The sequence below is a fragment of the Hippoglossus stenolepis genome, chromosome 4 (assembly GCF_022539355.2).
Source record: "Hippoglossus stenolepis isolate QCI-W04-F060 chromosome 4, HSTE1.2, whole genome shotgun sequence".
Lineage (NCBI taxonomy): Eukaryota > Metazoa > Chordata > Actinopteri > Pleuronectiformes > Pleuronectidae > Hippoglossus > Hippoglossus stenolepis.
The window spans coordinates 4345768-4368789 of record NC_061486.1 but is presented as its reverse complement, the minus strand read 5'-3'; the positions used below and the strand labels follow the sequence as shown (position 1 = coordinate 4368789).

At 41.3% G+C, this 23022-nt stretch overlaps 2 protein-coding genes across 3 annotated transcripts in view; both read right to left on the bottom strand.

Annotated features, from left to right (window-relative positions):
* The window catches only part of cntn5 (contactin 5), a 103737-nt gene that overhangs the window by 37538 nt on the left and 43177 nt on the right, over positions 1–23022 (bottom strand). For both annotated transcript variants that reach the window (XM_035155474.2, XM_035155475.2), the window contains exons 4-7: positions 18948–19071; positions 18680–18855; positions 10603–10698; positions 6439–6642 (exon numbers count right to left, since the gene is read on the bottom strand). In XM_035155474.2, the coding sequence (XP_035011365.1) occupies positions 6439–6642; positions 10603–10698; positions 18680–18855; positions 18948–19071 (600 nt within the window). The remainder of the gene's footprint in view (positions 1–6438; positions 6643–10602; positions 10699–18679; positions 18856–18947; positions 19072–23022) is intronic.
* Positions 1793–2773, bottom strand: LOC118106724 (sodium/potassium-transporting ATPase subunit beta-233-like). The gene has a single exon (XM_035155476.1). It carries the CDS (start codon positions 2696–2698, stop codon positions 1793–1795), a length of 906 nt encoding a protein of 301 aa, XP_035011367.1. The 5' UTR covers positions 2699–2773.

Below are 23022 nucleotides of genomic sequence, written 5' to 3'. Positions count from 1 at the left end.
AATTTCAATCTCATTCCCAACATTTATGGCTCCAAAGCAGCCCTTCACATATAATGAATTTTCAATATTTCATTGGCCACAGTACATTCAACATTATATTCAGCCTCAGTGGCTGGACCAGAAGGAAGTGAAATAAATAATGTCCAGGCCCGGTGTGCTAAAACGTTACTGACCCTCATTTCTCATGTAGCATTAGATTTTTTTTTTTTACGTCTCAACTTTATTTATTAATCAAATGAAAATTACCTTTTTCTTTTGTGCTTTGTTCTCCTGCAAACCAATTTCCAAGCATGATGCCCGTCCTAAATTTTACCAGGGCTCCAGGCTAATGGCATAGAGAGCATAGAAGTGCTTTATCCGTTTTATCAGCTCTCTGATCCTGGAATAGATGAGTGTTTGGAGTTCTCATGCCTCTCACAGGCACTAATGCAGAGCAACCTTTGAACTTTTTGGACTTTAAAAAATATGAAATATAGACAAAAACATGCTTTTTAGATTTTAATGTTTTCAAATAAGAATATCATTTTTAAATTTCCCCTTGCACTTCCTTCATCTCCATATAATTGAATTGGTTCAGGCGATTCCTGGACAGCTGGACGGGTCCCTGCTCACTAATCGTGAACGGATTGTCACACCTCGATGTCTTCACTGAGAAACGTCAGATTCTCCATCTACACTGCATCAGCGGTTCAGCAGAGCTTCACGCACGGAGCACGACTAACAGACCAGAACATGTTGAATCTCTGGTACTTTTTACGTTGAATATTTTAGATGATTTAGTTTTTGTCTTGAGGACGAAGAAGCGGTTTATTTCCAACTGCTGCGTGGTCCTAATGATCACAACATATATAACAAACCGTTCAATTTGTTTCAAATGCACTACGAGGAACGATCCCATTAGCCTGGACAGATTCAGTGCGTTGTTCTTTAAAGAATAATGTGTGTGTGATAGTGGAAAGCAGAATGTGTATGTTGAGGGTAACGCAGAATGAGTTGTTTTGACTGCACCACTAAAAAAGATGTGGGTTAGTGAAAAATCATGCTGACATCCAATATGGCTGTGGGCCTAAGGTCGTCAATAATCATTTACCGTGAAGTACCAGCACACATGCCCATGTGGAGATGACATGTGCCGGCAAATATTGTGTTTTACTGATACTAGTGTCGGTGTGGAGAGAGAAAATGTCTTTCGGCGGCAACAACAACACCAGTGATGCTCCAGTGCCACTGTAACCTCCACCACTTCACTGTAGGGAAAAGCAATAGGTTAGATTAGGTTACTTTAGAAAAGAGAAGGCATATCCGTCCAAAACACAGGACGAAAATTATAACACACTGACAGAAGAGAGGACCATAAAAACATAAAACCATAAAAAACTATGATAAAAAGGGCTTAAATGCATCACTATCAATAGAAGGACTGGATAGGGACAAGTGTGCAGATTTGGCTACAGCTCGTTCAAGTGAACAATTGCGGATTGAACAAAACTATTTCTGTAGCGTTTTGTTTTAGACCTTGGGGCAGCAAACCCTCGACCCGAGGGTGGAAGGTGAAATTACAGAGGATGCGACTCATCATTGGTAATGGAGTAGAATAAATATTTGCTATTGCAAATTATTGTATTTTAGATTCTAACCCTCGACAAACACACAGACAAGCTAGTGTAAAGCACACAGGTTAAGTGTTTAAGTGCAGGTCCTATGGATGTTCAAAGACTAGTGGTGTATTTCTGAACTGGTGAATTCTCTCTACGTTTAATTTTTAAAATGAGAGTGCTCGTCGCAGCTGAGGTCACGAGCTGATTTTGATCTTAACATTGAAACGTCCTTGGTAGCGGTCTTTCTCGCTGTAGTCGACGTTTGCTCCGTATGCTTTGCACTCGATGCGGAGCTCCTGGTCCAGAGCGATGTTGGCAAACTGGATGGCCACCAGAGGCTGCAGGTACTGAGGATGCAGCAGTTTGCCGTAGTACGGGTAGTACTGGAGAGGAAAGCCTTCACCTAAGCCAAAGTACTTGATCTCTCCAATCTTGTCTGCATCCTCTTCTCTCTTATTCTTGCAGTGAATAGGGATGAGGTTGGGCATTAGTTTGCCCCGAAGAGCCTCTGGGAGTGACTGATTGTTCGAGGGAACTCTTGGACTGAAGTCGACTATCCTGTTGAGCTTGACAATAAGGCAGGGCTTTCCCTCCTTGAAGCCGAAAGTGGGATCGCTGTCCCCTGAGCAGCTGCCGAGCCAGGTCTTGCGGAAGCGACAGGCTTTCCTCTGTCCGGCGTCACTCTCCAGACGTCCACGGTCCTTGTACGTCTGAGGAGAGTCTCCACAGTCTTCAAATTTCATCAGAGTAATCTGTTGTTCCTCCTCGTACTGTTTAAGGAAAGTCGCCACGCTGTCGATGTACTTCTTATATGAGGCCTCATCAGACATATTGAAAGCAATTTCAAATTTCACTGAGCGCGGGGTGTGTGACAGACCTGGGGTAGCAACTCTGTCCTGATAGGTGGGTTTGTAGTCACTTAACGTGAGCAGCAGAGCCTGAATGGTCCCGATAAAAATTCCAGCAAAGCATCCGAGGAATATCACGTAAAACAAGAGGATCTTACACCAGCTGGAGCCCGTTCGTCTCAGAAACTCCTTCTTCTCTGAATTCCAAAGAAAACTCCTCCAGCCGTCGTCGCCGTATCCATTTCCCGACATGTTAGCTCCTCGGTAGTGTCCCCCACCGGCTTAACTTGAGTGGGATTTCACGGCTGTGGCTTCTAGCTCAGAATGTTGTCGACTGTTCCCCACAGGAAATGCAAAAGGACTGATTCGTAGCCTGCACCTCAACAGGTTCATCCAAGGTGTCGTATCAAAGTCGTATCAAAGACTGTTTTTCTTCCTTTCATGTTTGACATTAAAAATTTCCTTTGATTTGTGTTTTGTTTTGCTTCTCTATATTGTCATTTTTTTATCTGCATTTTTACTGCTTTGATCTTTTCTTTTTTTTAAAAACTTTTTTATGTCAATGTCAATGTTATTTATACAGCACATTTAAAACAACTTGGTTGACCAAAGTGCTTCACAAGTGTAATGGTACAACAAGAGGACAGTAACATGTAATACATCATAGTCCAAGTAGGTAAAATAATTAAAGTAAGAGAAAATAAAATTGAATATATACGGTCAAATAAATAAAATCAGCTGAGATAAAAACTTACTCAACTCGAGGAGAAAGCCAAGGAGAACAGATGTGTTTTAGGTCGTGATCTAAAGTGTGTTAGAGAGGTGGCAGATCTAATGTGAAGTGGTAGGTTGTTCCACGAATTTGGGGCGGCTACTGCGAAGGCGCGACCACCTCTGGTTATGAGCCTTGTCTTTAGGTCTGTCCCTGAGGAGGAGCTGAGTGGCTGATCTCAGCTCCCTAAGTGGAGTGTGCGCATGGATAGGTTCGGCTAAGAAAGGCGATACCAGTCCGTTTAGAGATTTAAAAGTTTACAGTAAGATTTTAAAATTGATCCTGTGAAGAACAGGATCGATTTTAAGTGTAGGTGTGACATGGTCTCCCTTTTTCTTAGAGGATTGGTCTAAGCCCACATACAGGGAATTGCAATATTCAAGACGGGAGGTTATAAAGGCATGGATCCCCCTCTCTAGGTCTTTTTGTGGGAGATATGCCTTTACTTTGGCTAGGAGTCTTAGTTGGAAAAAGCTATTGAAGTTTGAATTCATCCATGATTTTATGTCATTAAAGCAGTCAAGCAGGGGCTGCAGTGAAGTCTTAGTTTTAAGGTTCAGGGGCAAGTATATTTGAAGGTCATCTGCAAAGCAGTGAAAAGAGACATTCGATTTTTCAAAAATGTATGCTAGGGGCAGCATATATAGGGAGAATAGGACAGGGCCTAGAACGGATCCTTGAGGTACCCCAGATGTAAGTGGGGCCTTCCCAGAGGAGTAGTCACCCAGGGGGACAGAGAAACTCTTATCTCTTAAGTCTGACTGAAACCACCTGAGTGCTGTATCTTTAATCCCTCCAGAGTTTTCCAGGCGTGACAGCAGGATTGTGTGATCGACAGTGTCGAGAGTGGCCATCAGGTCTAAGAGCACCAGGACCTTTAATTCCTTTAATGTTTGTGTGTTGTAATGTATTTACCAACATTCCAGATGTAAACAGACTATGTATAAATGTGATAACTCAGAATCAGCATCTGTTCAATGTTGCTTCATGTATTAAATTACCTGTCAATCAGTTTGAGGATGAAACTGTCACTGAAAAGAACATTTAAAATAATTTCATGCTAAATAATTGCCATCCAAAGCAAAGGATCTTTCTCATGGTAAATAAATAACCATAAATAGTGGTAATTTTGCATCTGATCTGTGGTCACTGTAAACAAAACTGTATCCTCACATGAATATAACACATGTCCACTCCTGCACAGTTAGACCAGGGTGCAGAATGTTCAACCTCATTAGAGTTTGCATTCCATTGTTATTAGAACTGATCGACAACTGCAAAGTATAAACAACAGATGATGGGAAAAAACAACAAAACTAAGCTGCTGCCATCTGCAGTAATATGATGCATTTGCTTCTGTTACGGCAAAGTGAAAAATCAAAGGGAGGGCGTTTCTGAGTTAAATTGTACATCTGTTTAAAAGCAGTGCATCATTAAGGACTCCGGTCTCGCTCTGCTCTGCTCAAGGTGGATTGCAGAGTGACGATCAATGGCCCCCAGCATGGTATAATGGAGCCCAGATGCTTGTTGTGATTAAGAGCGTCGGGGCTGGAGCTGAGAGACGGTGGCGAGCTGCACACAGATCCAGCTTGAACCGTCTACCATATAATGATCACCCACTTTCACCGAGGCACAGATTGCGGCGTCTGATTGGTCAGACTCCAGCGACTGAGGGGAGCATGCGGCGCCAGAACATTTGTGTGTCTGCAGTGAGGTGTGCCAGACATTTGAGCCCCAACAACAATATAGAAGGCTGCTGAGCGTCGTGAGGTTTGCAGAGCAGGAGGCGCCAAGATGTTCTTCGGGCTCAAAGCTGCACAGACTTGATTGGGTCTGTTTTGTTGCAGGTGAGAGAAACGTGCAGGCACATGTCACAATATGGATTCGCTAAATCAATTCATCTTCCTCTATCAAAACATATAACTAGCATGGCACAAGGCCCGACAGTCACCTTAAAAAAACCACATTTAAATTCACTACATTTGGATTTTTATTTGGATCTGTTGGACGAACTCGTTAATATCAATCCTCTAAATATGCCTGATGTTTTTCATCAAGATCCATGAATTAGTCTCTATGAAATCAGCTAAAATCTTAACCAGCCATATCTCACAATGTTGATGAAAGTGTAAAAACAACCCTGCATCTGCCCCTGATCCGAATCCACAGCATAATTCAATGGTTTGTTTCCCCAACAACATCCTTCCACCAGGTTTCATGCTAATCCAGCCAGTAGTTTATGTGTAATCCTGCTAACCTCACAGACAAATAAACAAAAACATAATCTCCTTGGAGGTAATAAAACCGCTGATAGCAGATTGACCACACGCCCTTCTGCCCATATTTTGTATCTCAGTTAACGAGAGAGACAAACCAATTAAGCACGGTTATGTGCTAAGTATTATGTGGGTCTCTCTGGGCCTTTTTATACAAAGTTATGCAAATGTAGAGCAGGAATCTTGCTGGAAGGGATGTAAACCGTAAGAGGTGAATTCCTGTTGCAGCACTTTGGAGCAAACCTGGTTCCGAGGCACAGAGGCCCCCCCCTTTTGCACGGCTTCACCGGGGATGTAATCTCCGTGGCTCTTTGAAAGCGCCGACAATGACAGGCACCTGACTGGAGTGACGGGCCTTTCTCTGTGTAGTCAGAAGCAAAGAGCCTGTAGGTGAAATCCACACCTGAATCCAGCAAACGGCTCCACAGCACGGCTCCGGAGAGGCTAGTATAAAAGAGCCAAATCCCATCCACAGCAAGGGCCATTGATTCAGTTAATTTTATGCTGGAAAATGATTTCCCTGATGGCCAGTTTCACCAAAGCACAATGTGAGTGAAGAGGGCTCCCCACTCTAATGTTAAAGCAATGCTGGCCATCTATTTACAGTGTGTATGGAATTCATAACGCCCTCCGCTAACACAAGGCTCAGTGGAAAGCAGAGGACCGCCCCGCTTTTATTAACCTATCTGATCTGAGCTTTTTTTTTTTATTCCGCCCAAACGCATTAGGATACAAATTGAAATGCCCCAGTAGAATATAAAACATGCTTTTAGATTTCCATCTGTGCTAAACAAGTGCAGCGAGAGGAAGCAGTGTGATAGATCTAAAAAAAAAAAAAAACATTTTGAAACTTTCCGATGAACTTTCAGAGGTGTCTTCCCAGGGCATTCATACAAATCAGGGCCCGTCATGTGTGAGAGGTGCCATAAATCTGAGAGGCTCACCGTCGGTTTTCAGTGTCAGGGGTGTCGGGGGGCTCAGAACTCGTGCATTTGTCACCGTGTTCTTCACCAGGCAGATGTAGCTTCCTACGTCAGAGGGCTGCACCTTGGAGATGTACAGGTTCCCCGTGTCCTGGGAGATGAAGCGGCGACTGTCCTCGGCGACGAAGGAGGGGAACTCGTTGAACACCCAGCTGTAGACGATCTCTGCGAGAACAAGGGGAGACCATAGTCTGAATAAGTACATCCTTGTAGAATAGCAATCGTGGTTGTGGACTAGGTTTGTGGCAAAGACTGTCAAATAATAAGCACCCACATAGCTCGGTACTCCCACTGCATCAAAAGACTGTAAAGAGGCATCTAATCTGATGTTAAGTTGACTGTGTCAGAGCTTTCCATGCACGCAGACTGCCTGCCAAGCAGCCCGCCACTCATTGAAGTCCAGCTCAGCTACTTTATCAGATTAATTTCTGATTCTAATCAAATCGCTTGAGATTCGCTGCGCGTGCACAGTTTGCGACCAGTGGCCTCCACTTCAAACGTGGCTGTCTGTCTGTATCGGGCACGCCCCCCCCCCCCACACGCTCTGTATGAATATGTGCGTGTAGTTGTGTGCGGCGTGAGGTTGTGTCGCGTTCGGCCTTTCACAAATTTTAGAGAAGTAATTGATGACAGAATGCATCAAGGGTTGCACTGATTGCACAGACAGGGGAGATCCTCATTAGAAGGGATAGGACGGAAAAACCAGCGGCGGCGGCGGCAGCGAGTAGGCGAACGCACGGTCAGCATTAAAAAACTCCTGTGAAAGCATTTTCTGTACATAACACACAGACGGTAATGTGCTAAATGAATGAATGCATGAATGATATTCAGTTACATTTAGATTGTGTGTACAGCAAAGCTATGCAAACACACACTACAACAGCTAATGTTGTCAAAGTAATCTGTTGTAGGAGGAAAATGTTCATCTAAGACTTACTATTAAATATCCTGGAATGCATTTGTATTTTCTGCAACTATATAAAAATAAAATAAAATATGATGCAATGGAACTTCATGCAATTTTTATCCACGGGTTACAATTAGGGTTTTTAATAATATACTTTAAGAAGAACTACGCTCTGAAGTATATTTAGATAATTCATGACATACTGCCAGTAGAATACTGTATATACTGTATGAGCCCATGTAAAACAACGGAACATAAGGTCAATTATCAATCATTCTTAATCACTCCTTAGTATAAAACAATAATAACTTAAATATGTAATGGTTATGGGATTTCTCCAACAACAAGGGAAGTATAAAATAACTGCTGCTGCCCCTGAAGATGGAAAAATATCAATTTAAAAGGGTTTTATTGAGTCTGTTATTTGCAGCAAGGTTATTTTTAATTGATTGGTGGTTGCATCAGAAAGGAAAAGAAAACTGACATCTACTGATTATTCCAAGTCAGTTAAGTTCTGCGAGTGCAGACGCGTGTCACGAGTTTCCTTCTAATCACAAGCGTATAAAACAAGAAAGACACAGAACGAGGTGCCTCTGACTTTATGCGTAATAATCTTTGTTGTTTTTATATTTTATTCATGAATTACAGTGCGCGATATATTTAGCATTATTTACAATGCATCCTGACATTCAAAGTAAATTTCCACACGGCTGCTTATAAAGAAAATATGAAGATAAAAAACAATAAGAGGAAAAACAGAAATAGTTGTCAAAATGACCCTGAAGATGAATAAGTGGGTAATAAACTGGATGGATGGGTATGAAATGCCTGTGATGAACACAGAGCAGACTTTGACAGCGTGATGTTTGCTCTGTCTATTGTGCATAGTTCTACACGGCCTCATCCATCATTATGTTAGAGGAAAAAACAGGACTGTCAAATTCAGGGACAAATTAATCTATTCAACGTTGTCACGCAATATTTCACAAGTCTTTTGATTCTGCATCCATAATATGTTTTGCACTGGAGCAAAAAAAGAAAAAGAAAATGACACTATCAGAGGCCTCTTGGTAAATAATGGACGGCTGCTGATTCGGGGTTTGTGCCGACGACGAGCTGGAAAAACCGAGAACAGGAACATTTTCAAAAATATTTTCAAGACCCGGATTTGCAGTCAGCATCATTTGTTTAATCCACTGAGAGGACAACTTCATAAAGAGAGGACGCACAGTTATGGCTCCGATAGGTTTTATTCAAAGATCATCACACCCGAGCTTCATCTCAGTAAAACACTATTTACCGCGGACGCATAAAAAACTGATCGCAAGCGCTCAAAGCCATGGAACTTTTCACATCTCACTGACTTCAAATTATTTTTCCACTCTTGAGACTTTTTCTAATGTAAGTGTCATTTTAATGTCTTTAAATCCTCCCACATCCAATTTAACCCAAATTTTGTTTAAACACTCCCTACACACTGTGAAATTCAATTGTAACATGCTCTGGCTCAATGGGAAATCCACCAGACGGGCAAACTTAATGACTGTGGATTTTTTCTTTGCTTATTTATTTGTCGAAGATCAGTTTTCATTTAATGTTAGCGCTGCTGAAGACATAAATCATAATCGCACCCGTGTTTTTGTGCATAATCTTGAAACACGCACACAGCACCCATTCGTTTTGAGGTAATCTGATGATATCTGAGGTAAATCTCATTGTTCTGTGCTTTTAATGCTTGAGTGATTACATATATATATATATATATATATATAATAAAATATATATCGATCAACTGTGTCGCTCTGATACAAGGTTTGGGATCATGAGCGTCTGTCACAGAATGTCAGGATGACTGAAACCTGGGTCAATTTTACAGCTTATTGCAGCAAACCTTCAATGACAGAAAATCACTTTTCCCATTATGCTGACCTCAGTCCACATCATCTCTAATTTGATCTCAATCACACTTTCACCCATTCAACAGAAAACCTTTGTAAAAGCTGGAAAATCCAGAATCAACACTCTGCGGTTGAGCGCCTGCCAACCAGTGCAGGTTCAGTCCAAATTTTGACCAGACTTGTGTGAGGTCACTGTGACCTTTGACCCCTGTAATCTAATCCATTAATCTTCGTGTCCAAGTGACACCTGATCAATTTGGTAGAAATTCCCTAAAGGCAGACTTCAGAACCTTTGACCACCTGCATATTATAAATTCCTCTGTGAGTGTAAATGAACATTTGTGCCAGATATGTTCACGAGGCAAAAAAATCTTTGCGCCCAAGTGAATATTTGTGCTTGATGAAATGAAATGGTTGCTCCTGATTGAATCGCATTCACAAGAACATGAGGTCGGCACGTCGTTGACCTTTAACCTTTCGCCACCTTATTCCAATCAGTTCATCTATAAATTCAAATGAACATTTGTAACATAATTCCCAAGAGGTGTTCCCGAATTATCCCGACACAACTATAATTCCTATTCTCTGATGTATTTGACCTGTGACCACAAAAGTCTAATCAGTTGAGTCAAAGGTTTGTACCAAATTTGAAGAAATGTCCCCCATGGCCTTCTTGAGATAAGACAACCCGAGAACATAAAGCCTCTGACCACTGGCTGTTCTTGTGGAGGCTTAGTGAAACCACGTATGTTCGGTTTGCCCTGATATCAACTTCCTGGTTGATATCAGTGAAACTAATAAGTTCCACCAACAGTCTTCAGGTGCTGAGGTGCACTTGGCAAACATTCCCGTGGCTGCAGCCCTCGTGCAAACAAGCACAAAGCCTGGATGATTCATGGCCCACATAATATCTTACATTAGAGGACAACTGCAGAGAGGGATATTCAAGGAATGCCATTAAAGTCTCAGTGCCTACGTTGTGCCGATATGCGAAATAATTGGCGGTGCGACGTTTCTTTTTCGTTTCTAACGATCCGGCAAATTTGATCCCTGAGAAATCTGCGTCGCCGCTCTGTTGTTGCCATAACTTATCACGCTCATCGTTTGAACCGCATGGACGGACGGGAGAATAGATGGGGGAACGAAAGAAAACAACAACAACAACACAACCAATAAATAAACAATGAGAACATTCATTGTTCACCTTGCAACAGAAACAACATTACTTGGTGTTGTGGGCGTCCTGATGAATAGAGAGGATTTTATTGATCCGATTCCCAAAAGCTCTGGTTGTGACTGGAGGTGCAGATAATGTCTTACCTGGTGAATGAGGAGGGGGGGTGCACATGAGCACCACACCTTGGCCTTCACGTACGGAGACCCCACCTCTGGTCTTTCCGCTGAAAGCTCCCAGATCTGAAACACAATCAATTATCTCATGGTTATGTTGGATCAATTTGAAGCGTCGTCCCTGCAGCCGTGCCTCAACTTCACAGTATCATTAAGGGATGTGGAAGAACAATAACTGACTTGAATTTTAAGTCAGTGTTGCAAGGTTAAAATTTCCATCCACTATTCAGCTCCTGGTGGTAAAAGCTTGTGTTTTGTCGTGAGGTCACAGAACGTAACTGCACTGCCAACTTCTATTGTTTTTCACTCTGGTTGCAAATAAAGATTATTAAAGTAATATTTTCACAGCTGTACATTTGTTTGTGAGCATGATTACGTAGAAACTACAGGATGGAAAACCACAAAACCTGGTGGAAAGATGGGGTATTGGTCAAGAAAGAAGCCAATAAACTTTGGTGTGGATCCGGATCAGGGGGAGGATCCACAACAACAATAACATCGTGAGATAGGACGTTTTTTTCCCTGATTTCCCAGATAAAAAATCCATGGATCCTTAAGAATTGCAATTGAGTCAATGTAGAACTAAATAATTCACATCTAATATTAGCGTCTCTCAAAGAAATCCTTCCCCAACATTATTTAAGATCAGTATTAATGATTTCGTCTTTGTTTCACCTGGTTGTTTTTCTGTAGAAGTAGAACAAAGCAGGTTTAATCTGAAATCCCAGAGCAGCCGCCTTCTGGAACCCGACGCTGCCCGTTTGATTTTTTATTTGAGGCAACGCCAGAATTGTGGAAATCAAGCGACAGCGCGCTGACCCAGGGCAGGTCTCTGTGTCTGCACCACTTTCATTCCATCGCTTTGAGGGACATTGTTTACTGTTCACCTGAAAGTGCTGGATAATTACGCCTCCAAGTGACATGAGAAACCTGAATTTCTTCCCATATTCTGATAATAGTGATTATAGTTCACAACCTTTATCTTTAAACGTAGCACAAAGCCATTTTCCCTTCACTTTATATTTCTTCGACTTTCAGGACATAGTGCAGTTGCTTGTCCCCTTTTCTCCTCAGAGAAGCAGCAAGTTGGATTTCATGTTATAAACGTATGAAACAGAAGGTTCGTTTGAACCAGAGCACATCCCATAATAAACCGTTAATCAGCTGCAGATTGTGCTCAATGCTGGAAATGCATCTACATTTTCAGAAAAACCTCTTGGCTCTTCATGAAATGGTCCTCGTGGCCGTCTAAAAGCTACTTGATGCCATCATCCTGTTCCATTAAGAAGGTATGACGAGCCCTGAGAAAGTCAACATGTTCCCTATTGATTCGCCAGCAGCTGTCATCACCCCGTCTTTTCTGTTTTTTTCTCCGAGTGACTTCCTTCTACCTCTATCGATCCAACATGGATCACGACCAGGTGCCGATCAGTGTCCTTTACTTTAGCTTCAATGAGCAAACGGACAAAAGGTAAGTGAAATAGATTTGTCAGGGAAACAAATGAAACAAACGACTGAGTAAATAAGTAACACAAAGACGGAAACGCTAGCCGTCTGAGGACTATTGACCAGGGCTCTTTACATCCGACTGCTGAAGTACAACAACAGTAATTGCTAAAGTACAACATGACTCGTACGCGGCAGGAACCGAATGTGAGCGGGCGTTTGTGTGGATTCTCTTTTCTCTTCAATTATTCACCAACGCTGTTGCAAGCCGTCTTGTGCTTTTCTAGATTACCCACTGCTGCAGCGTGGCAGCAATTTACCCTGCAGTGCATCGTTTCCAGTTTAAGAGCATTACGTAGGTGCATGGACAATTAGATCATATAATTGCAGGCTGAAGCAGCAACACTGGTTGTTTGGAATAAATCAGCCATGGGTAGCTTGAGCAGTAATAGCCACCACGGTGGAGAAAGAGAAAATAAAAATCAGGGGCTTCTTTTATAAAACCATAGATTTTCCACTTCCTCCCACGATCCAGAAATGATTTCAATAACCCTGGCGCTGATTTGAGAGCGAGAGTCTGTGCAGCAATCGGGAGATAGAGCCGTGGTATTGGACGTCCAGCTGATACACGCTCGACCAATCACTTGTCAGTCTCAGCTGTCAATCAGGATGTTTCACCCCATTTTATGACATCGTACCTTTACGTCGCTGTCATGTCGTCCATCTTTATATAAAGTCTACGATATAAACCTATAGTAGTGAGTGTAAAGTGAGAAGTGCAATGCAGGAACTCTTCAAAAAGAATCACATTTCAGTCCCTAAAAAATAAGACATGAATTTTAGAGGCGTTCATATTTTATTGAACCATGAAACGAGGTTCAAAAGGAAACCGACGAATCATTTCCCCTTTGCAACTACAGTTATGTAATTAAATCAATATTGACATTTGAACACGTTTTAACAACTCAAACATGGTAATTACAGCGTCCTGCAAAAACCCCACGTCAACGTACAGTACGTCTGCATTAATGTTTAAAATCCAGAAATGCAGCGAGGAAATTAGCAGCCAGCGCAGGAGCGCGTGTTCAATGCAAATTAGTTATTTCAAGATCGGTATAATTCTATCAATGGGCATTAACTGGCGCCGATATCAGATTTGTAGAACATTTCAGAGTGTGGAGTGTGTGTGTGTGTGTGTGTGTGTGTGTGTGTGTGTGTGTGGATCTTCAAATGCCGAAGTCAAAGCAGTGCATTAATTTCATTACTAGCGCACTGCTCACAGAGGCTCGATACCTGAGCCTCAGCCAGACTCTCATCTGCAGAGAGAGAGAGGAGAAATCTTTGGGGAGAAAGATCAGAGGCCTCCTTTCTGCCTGCTGCCTTCAAAGTCACGCCTGAAAAACAGCCCAAGTGTGAGTTCAGCAGCTCGGAATCTCAAAACAAAGAGAGAGGGAGAGAGAGAGAGAGAGAGAGAGAGAGAGAGAGAGAGAGAGAGAGGGAGAGGAGAGAGAGAGAGAGAGAGAGAGAGAAAACACATCCGGCTGAAACATCGTTGGAGCAGAGAACACGACCAGTAGATAGAATATAGACAGCCTTGACTGAACCTTTCCTCATGCACTCTAGCTGGTCCACTCCACCTCTCCCCTGGTCCCCCCCGAAAGAAACAGAGGCGCTGTTCAGTCCGGCAGCAGCTTGACATAACAACCCTCCGGAGCACAGAGGGTACGGTGCTGCACAGGCACGTCATTTAGCCGTTTGCCCGACCCGGCAAAACTCAGTCAAGCCAGCAAGGTCCGAATTAGTGTAGCCCCGGCTGCTCTTAACAGGAGAAAATTAGCTGTTTTTTCACCTTATCTCAGCCAAAAGCTTAAACTCTGCTCGTACGTGTGTTCTGGTAAAAACACTTTTACACAATCACGAAGCAAGAACCACGAACAACTACCTGAAAAAACCACAAACAACTCATTGTTGTCATGTTCCAGTTACAGAAGCTATTCAGGTCAGTTGGCTCACAGGACCAGACCTTCCACTGGTTTATTAGGAGGAAGACTCACTGCCGTGTCTGAGCCAGCGCTCTGCCAGCAGAAATTATTACATATTTATAAACTGTAATATTTGCCTTTGCAGATTATTCTCAGGCTGAACCTGCAGTTGGTCTATAAATACAGACAGTCGCACTCGAGTCAAATCAAGGGCCTCCAGGTTTTTAGTGTCATTTCACATTCAAGTCTTAACAACAACTAACAACCTGTAATTGCTTAACAACATCCAATTTATAAAGGAAATATTTTCATGTTTATCTGAAGGACTTGGAAGTAGATGCAGCACAACCTCAGTGTAGTGCACAAACAGCTGTGTGTGTGTGTGTGTGTGTGTGTGTGTGTGTGTGTGTGTGTGTGTGTGTGTGTGTGTGTGTGTGTGTGTGTGTGTGTGTGTGTGTGTGTGTGTGTGTGTGCGGTGCCAACATGAAAAGAACAGGAAAAAGTTGCGCTCCACGCCGAGTGATAAATACCCGCTATTTGTTATGCTGAGAGAGCGAGGGAAGGTTCTGCATCCAAATGCGTGCTGCAGGGCACCGCTCTTTGTTTCCGTGGCAAGCTTTTCTGAAGGGTCCCATTTTAAAGAAATGTTGACTGGGTTTGAGACTATTACCCACTGATGGTGCTGCGTAGACGCCGTGAACTCAATAAACCTGAGGAAACACACACATGTGTCACTTCCCATTCTGAACAGACGTGGATGGAATTACAGAATAAAGACATTTTGTCATTGGATGAAATGACTAGAAAGGTTTTCTGACATTGTTATTATTATTACACATAGCTTCTATCATCGTGAAAAGGTGTACAGTGCATATGTGTTTTAATTGACTTTAGTCTTGTCTGTGGTGTATGTTTCCATGTCCTCTGCTTACAGCCTCTTACAGTTTTATGACAGCCTCATTATTCCAGTTTATTTTTAAATGTTTGCACTTCGAGTCCAATGAAAAACTGTAGATGCAGAGGAAAGGTTAGAAATTGCTTAACTTTTTATTATTCTACGGCGATGAAGACAAATTAAGCCTTCAAAGTTTATGCAATTAATTCCTACTGGTGCACTATTTATACAAAGGTAGTATAACAATAAACTGCTATTACACCCAATACCTCATTAGCATACTTTATAGGTTATGATATCTTGAACTCCATCGAGATGGTTTTGGCATTGGCAGATGTTTCTACACATTTCTGAATATGTGAATATATAAAAGTATGTTTTTGATTTTATTTAATCAAACAAAAATATGTTTTTTTTGGTTGTTCCTAACAATCTCAAATTGTTTATTTATTATACTCCTTAACTTCAGAGAAAAGAGGGACTTTGAGTTATGTGCGTAAATAGAAGCTAGCAATGTTGAGTCATTCTAAAACTTTTACAGTGTTGTGTAATGAGTGTGTGCAACAAACGTTACAATTAAGAAGTTGAACTTAATGTCTGCAAGTGTTTTTAACTGAAATAATAAAAAAAAAAGTATTCTACGAGAATGGCACAGCCGGCAGCAGAGTCGAACCACTGACTTTCCGGATAGAGGACGACCCGCTCTACCCCTGAGCCGCAGCCCTCCCCTGTATACAAACATATTTCTATTGCTTAAAGATATTTGAGTCTTTATTACAAACAGACTTTATCCACAAATAGAACAAATATCTGTTTCAGTGTCTGTTTAACTGACGATACAACTGTATGTGCCACCATTACACAAATATCCATTCATTCCTCCCCCCTTGGACATTTCTGACTGGTTCCTCAGATCCCAGCACAACAACAGTTGGTGAGATGTGGGATCTGTTGCTGACTCAATGGTCCAACTGAGACCGTCGCACATGTTTATTCACTGAGGTGTTCAGGCTGTGGCGCCGAACCCTCTAAGTCACTGGCAATTTGCTGCTGTAACCGACTGCAAGGCAATAATGTCAATTATCAGAAAGAGCTGAATGATAATAGCCTCATTATTATTGGGTATTTTATAGGCTGCAATACATTGGAGTTGCTGCATCCTGTCTGTGCTGCAGCTTTGCACATTACTGGCCTGTCGTGCCGTCAACAACAGGATGCTGACTGTTCAGTAACTGGAACGACAAAAGTCCAGTTCTGTCAAAGTGATGACAAACGTGTGGCCACCGTCTCAACTTACACACCTGCCAGTCGGCATGAGACGACTTCAAACGTGCACTTTGCTTCAAGACTAAGTGCAGCTACAGAGACCAACAGAACCAGATGTAAGTATATGTCTCTGTGGCACATCTCAAAGCACTGCACTACATCCTGGTACCCATGCTGGTTCCAATGTGAGGTCATCCCTTATTGTACTGTAGTATTGTTGCTTTGGGTTTAATGATTTAAAATAAGCAACAGTAAACAACAAAAACTACAGACCCTGTAAACCACTCACATTAAACTGATATATATATGTTTCATTTAGCTTTGTGTGGAAGAATGAACAACCACAGTCATCTATAGCAGAAAGAACAACTACACAAACCCTTAATCAAATAAAAAAAAGCACGATAAAGAAGATGTGGTGGAAAAATACCTGATTCCCTCAAGAAAAAACATAATTAGCCAAAGAGAAAATTGCATATTGCCACCGTGAATCTAACGGATAAAACAATTACAAGCCGATGAACAACCAAGTGTCAACATCTCAGCTGGAAGCCTATACACTAATAAACGAGGGCCTACGAGTTGCATTGCTCATTTTCAGGCAAGTTCCATTTTTATGGATTCTACTGATTTGGCTCTGGAGTGGAGAGGGAGGGGGGGGATCTGGGCAGTTGAGAGGAGATGAGGGTTCATGTTGAGGTGCAGCTTCTGTCCTTCACAAATTAGCAGCACTCGTTTAAATTGTCACTGCGCGTTACCATCTGGACATTCTGGCCTGCCATCGAAGACGGCCTTATATTTAATTTAAGGCCTGTACTTTTTACTTCTCTTTTTTGATCGTGCTAATAGAAATGAAACAGAGTAAAGGAAACACATGGTTCCATTGGCCTGAAGAACAGACAGAGCAGAACTGAACTAGATCCTTTATTCACGTTGGCAAAGTTACAGGTTGACTCCACCACTTGTTTCCTCGATGATAGAATGAGTCCAAGACCAAGAGATAGACAGATAGATAGATAGATAGATAGATAGATAGATAGATTGATAGATAGATAGATAGATAGATAGATAGATAGATAGATAGATAGATAGATAGATAGATAGATAGATAGATAGATAGATAGATAGACTGATAGACTGATAGATAGATAGATAGACAGATAGATAGATAGATAGACAGACAGATAGACAGATAGATAGATAGATAGATAGATAGATGAATAGATAGATAGAATAGATAGATAAGAGACAGAACAGACAGACAGACAGATAGATAAATAGATAGATAGATAGATAGATAGATAGATAGATAGATAGATAGATAGACTGATAGACAGATAGATAGACAGACAGATAGAAGACAGATAGATAGAGATAGATAGATAGATAGATAGATAGATAGACAGATAGACAGATAGATAGACAGCAGATAGACAGATAGATAGACTGATAGATAGATAGATAGATAGATAGATAGATAGATAGATAGATAGATAGATAGATAGACGTAGATAGATAGATAGATAGATAAGATAGATAGATAGACAGATAGACAGATAGATAGACAGACAGACAGACAGATAGATAGACTGATAGATAGATAGATAGATAGATAGATAGATAGATAGATAGATAGATAGATAGACAGATAGACAGATAGAGACAGACAGACAGACAGATAGATAGATAGACAGACAGACAGACTGATAGACAGACAGATAGACAGACAGACAGACAGACAGACAGACAGACAGACAGACAGACAGACAGACAGACAGACAGACAGAAGCAAAACAAAGGCCAATTGGCTTTGTGTTGTTGGAACCAGGGTAATGCTAACTTCCAGGTTGACCTATGCAACATACACAACATCTACTCCTCTCGTCAAAGACCTTTAAAAATAACACAATATGAGACCATATACTTAGCAGCAACCACTGAGAACAGTAAGCTCCCAGCAGACATGCCAATAAAGCTATTACGCTCTTTGCCCCTGAGGAAACTGTAAAGAAAACTAGCGATGCACTTTCGTTCTGTGCCCCTGCTCGCACCGTCTGACCGGACTTCGCCTCTGATGACGTTTAGGAGTTTGGCCAGGGGAGTAGTTTGGAAATAAATGTGTATTTTTTCGTATTAATTCCCCATGAAGATTTGGCATTTGAGAAAACATACCCTGTTAGCAGCGTGACGCAACGGAATCAGATGGAACCAGTGAAAACTGAACTCAGCGAAACCTTACTGCAGAGAGTAAAGGTGTTTATTTAGCCTGGAACTAAACAGGTTTACTTTGGACTCAAAGAGCTTGAAGCAAACAGACCTTAAAAAAGAAAAGTAAAAGTACATTCATACATTTTGCCAACACAGACACCTGCAGCTAAAAGCTACAGCTGCTGCTACTGAGACCTTTTGTAAGCAGAATTGTAAAAGACGGTTTGAATAAGTACAAAGGTCGACTTACATGCAAACTGCAGCAGAGCGTCTCGACTTAAGATGCTCCCAAAGCGGTTTTCTGCTTTGCACTGGTACTTCCCGTAGTCAGAGATCTCACTCGCGTTGGTGATAATCAAGTTTCCGTCAATGAGGCTGTAGCGGTAATCTGCCTCCTCCACCACCTCCGTCCCGTTGATGAACCAACTGAAGAGCACGAGACAAACAAGGGATGTTAGAGACAAGTAATGAATGAACGTCAGATTACATTTAGGAGACGGACGTAAAACAAGTCCCACCTGTACGTAGGCGGCGGATTTCCCCGTGCGTCGCATTGCATCACCACTTTCTTCTCGGTAGAATCCAGAGGAAAAATGACATCGTCCGGCTCCAGGATGAAGACAGGCCCGAACTCTTCACTTTCTGTGTGAGAGAGAAGAAAAAAAAAGAGATGAAGATGAGGATGATTGCAATTGTCATCCATTCACTTCTACCGTCCGAGTACTTCTTCACGCCGACTTCCGAGTGATGGAGCTGTTAAAAAGCAACAACAGAACTATAACAACAACAGACAGCGGTGTTCTCTGGCCAAACGGTGACACTTGACATATTGTATAACTGATGCAGTTGCTCGGCAGTAAGAAGGTATTATGAAATCCTCGGAGTGAGAAATGTGAAAAATGTGTTTACAATGAGAAACCTTGAGGCTGGAGCCGCTCTGAAGTGGCTTTAACAATTTAATGAGTTGGAAGTGACCCTTTGTATTCATACAAATAACCTGGTTTGGATATGATTCATATAATAAAAATGTCACAAGGTATAATTCAATCACTTTAACACCTTTTTGAGGTTGAAGTCATTCTTGTTCTTGTTTTCTTCAGCTGAGCCGCCGAGGTTGTTCACACTGGTCTTAACCACAGACTGAATAGGCAGCTCCCAAAAGTGAAGCCAAAGCCTCTTGATCGCCCCCTAGTGGCTGGCTACAGTATAGGTTTAAAAATCCTGCCTCCTCTATGTTAATGGACAGGACATGGAGCAAATGAATAAGTCAAACATAACCTTATTTTATTAGCTATATTGTATTTATTAACACACATATTGTTTTGTACATTATATGCAATATAGAGCCCAGGTTAACAATATATTTATAGATATATAGGAAGCTAGTTAAATATAAGATAATTATTAATTAATGGCGTGTGTAGAAGTGGTGAGATTAAATAAGTGTGTACTTCTTCTCGCTCCTTTTTGAATATGTAGATTTGTATGATTTTTTTTTGCCATCACAGTTTTTTATTCACTTGTTTGTGTAATTTCTCTCGAAATGAATAAATATGATTGAATGAAAAAAGTCATTGTTTTTTTCTTGAAGATGGTTTCTGTCATTTTAGGTCGTTTCTCAACAGCCTGATGTTTGTTCACACTTTTCATTTTTACAGGAAGCTTCGGTGAAACGTGACTGACAACCGGCACCGACTCACGGAGGAGGATTTCTTGACGGTTCCACATCTGCAGCCTCCGAGGTCCGTTTCCCACTATGATCTAAATTCACTTCTCACATTAAAACAACAGAATCCAGTGGAGCCAAAATCAAGGAGGTGATTTTTTTTACGATAACAAGCTTGTTACAAGCAAAATTACCAGAAATAAATAAGTCTGTGTTCAAAATGTTGTTCACGAAAAAACAAATGTCCCATCTGGATTTCAGACACTTAATTCTGTGCAACGCATAGAGATTATAAGTATAGCTCATCTCTGAAATGGCTTTAATTGCAATAAACAAAGAATTAATTAAAGCGTTTTCATCCTCATTTCCAGAACTTATTTCAAATGTGTAGGACTTTTTGTTCTCGTCGTCTCACCCCTCATATAGTCGCTGACTGCACCATCCTTCGCTTCCAATCTAAATCAATATTGCACATGTAACGACATAAAAAATGTATAAATAAGATTTATATTGCTGCTCACGTCACAGCAGAGGGCTGGTATCCCAATAGTATAAAAATCTGACAGTGCAGATGATCTGTCATCAAATGCGCTGTTCTCTTTGTGTCGTACAAAGGGAAAGGCTTTGATTGTTTTTCCTGGCTGGCAGAGCGAGGTACATTTGAGGCCCTCGTGAAAATAGGTTGCGATTCATTATCAGAAGTTCGAGACAACAATCGTGGACGTAAAATGTGGCATCAGAGCCTGCGTTAGAAAGTCGGCTTTAATGGAGTTTTGGTGTTTTAGAGAAGATGAATCATGCAGATGCTCAGATGAATGAAACAACGGAGATATTTATAAATTACTAACGTCACCAGTCAGTTACTTACATCAATATGAGAAAAGAAATGTTATTTATTACAGAAAAATATTAAACACAACATATAGACCCCAGAGGAAGCGAGTAAATCAGATTAAATAACTTTTAATTGAACAAAGTTGATCTAAAAATAAACATAATGGGATTTACTTAACGTCCAACGATAAATTCTGAACAACAGGACATGAGGTCGTGTTACATAGAAATTAAATGAATGCCAGAAGTATTTAACATTGGGATATTATTTGTGTTTTTTCCAGTAAGGATCCATTTAAAGCTTGAATTACAAATGCTTATGCAATTTAAAATCTGCGAAATGCTATTTAATACCTACATGACGACGCTCAGCCCACAGCTTCCTGATCTATCGGGCTCCTGTTGGCGATATGAATTGTCTCTTGTAAAAATTTGAACTCTCCACAGCAGAAATACCGCCACAAATCAATGTGCTCTCCAGCTTAATGTTGTCTGCTTGACAGTCTCTGCTGCAATTCTCATCCGTTCCCTCGCAGCACTCTGCTCTTTGATCAGGCCGTCTGCTAACACACAAGTGGATGCACTCGCTGCAGACGGCTTCCTACGTATGTTGCACCTCGGAATTCAAGACTTTTCAAAGACGGAGGAATCCTCTGGTCTCCAGGAGAAGAGTTTCTCAGATAATGAATTTATGAAGCCAAGTAAACACAAGGCCTTTACGTTAACACAGCAAAGTAAACACAATTTCTTACAGTATAATGTATAGAAATCCATGTTTAAACAGTAACAGTACAGGAATAATACAACAGTGCAAGTCACCAATGTTGAGCACCTCCTACTATTTAGTAAATGATCTAAAGATAGATAAGAATCATGGTTTCTTTCTCTGGGTTTGTATAATCACCCTTTGTCAGCAATTTACTGCTCCACGGGGAAATAAAAAGCTCTTGAAGAAAAATACTCTAATCAGTGGAGGAAAATGAATCAATATTAAGTTGGAAATGTTGCTGTGAATATAAAACTTGCAGTGTTACTGGTGTGCAAACAAGAAGGAAGCAAAGACGTGTCTCTACATCCATCCATACTATTATTCCTCAGTGCTAGCATGCAGCAGCAGCCTTATGGAGTGGGGCAGGATGTGTGATGAAATGATTTCTATTTCAAATGAAGACATTTCTGGCGCTGTGTTTCAGCTGAAACAAGCTAGAAATGAAATTGGACAATATTATGGCCCAGCAGAATCCTCCCGAGGGGATTCTGCTGGTGTCTGGTGGACATAAAGACACGTCATCAACTGCAAGGAATACATATCATTAAATATGACTGCGTACAATGACTGTGTTCATTCTCCAAATTTATCTTTTGTCCCCTAAAATTGAGAGATGATGCCTACAAAGGGACACAACTCCCCCGGTGTGCATCCGATGTGGACAGAAAAACCCTCAGCTCATAGTTATTGTTTTGTTTTCATTCCCTTGTGTTTTAACAAAGAGCCAAAACAACAAAAGAAGAGTGTCCTCGTCCTTCCTGACTGCTCTGTACTGTAATTATGGTTAAAAGTGGAGCCTGACCTGAATCAGAACATAATGCACATTATACTGCAGGGAGTCATGAAATGTTCTGCTCAGGCTCACAGGTGAAACTAACCTTGACTTTGACTGACTTTAAAATATTCAATAAATGGACAAATGAAGCGGAAACGTCTTGTTTTATTATGCACAGCAAATAAAGATTGAAGACGCGTCTCCTCTTCCTCCCGTTGCACAGAAATGAAGCTTAACTATCTCACATATGGGCGCTGCCGCTGTCATTAGGAGGCAGAGTCTGTACTGTCATGGTTACGGTGTGGAGAAGCAGTATGGATACACACGCTCAACCAATTAAAAGTTCTATAGGATCCAAAAACTAATTTGAACGAAACACGGCAGAAGAATTTGCACCAAAACAAACATCGGTGTGATAAAAACAACCTAAAATGACCGGACACATCTTTGAGTTAAATTTATTCAACATGTCTTCTGACTTTTTAGTTTGTCCCACGTCCAATCTGCTAACACGGAGGAGACATGGTTTATGACCTACACTGATGAAGA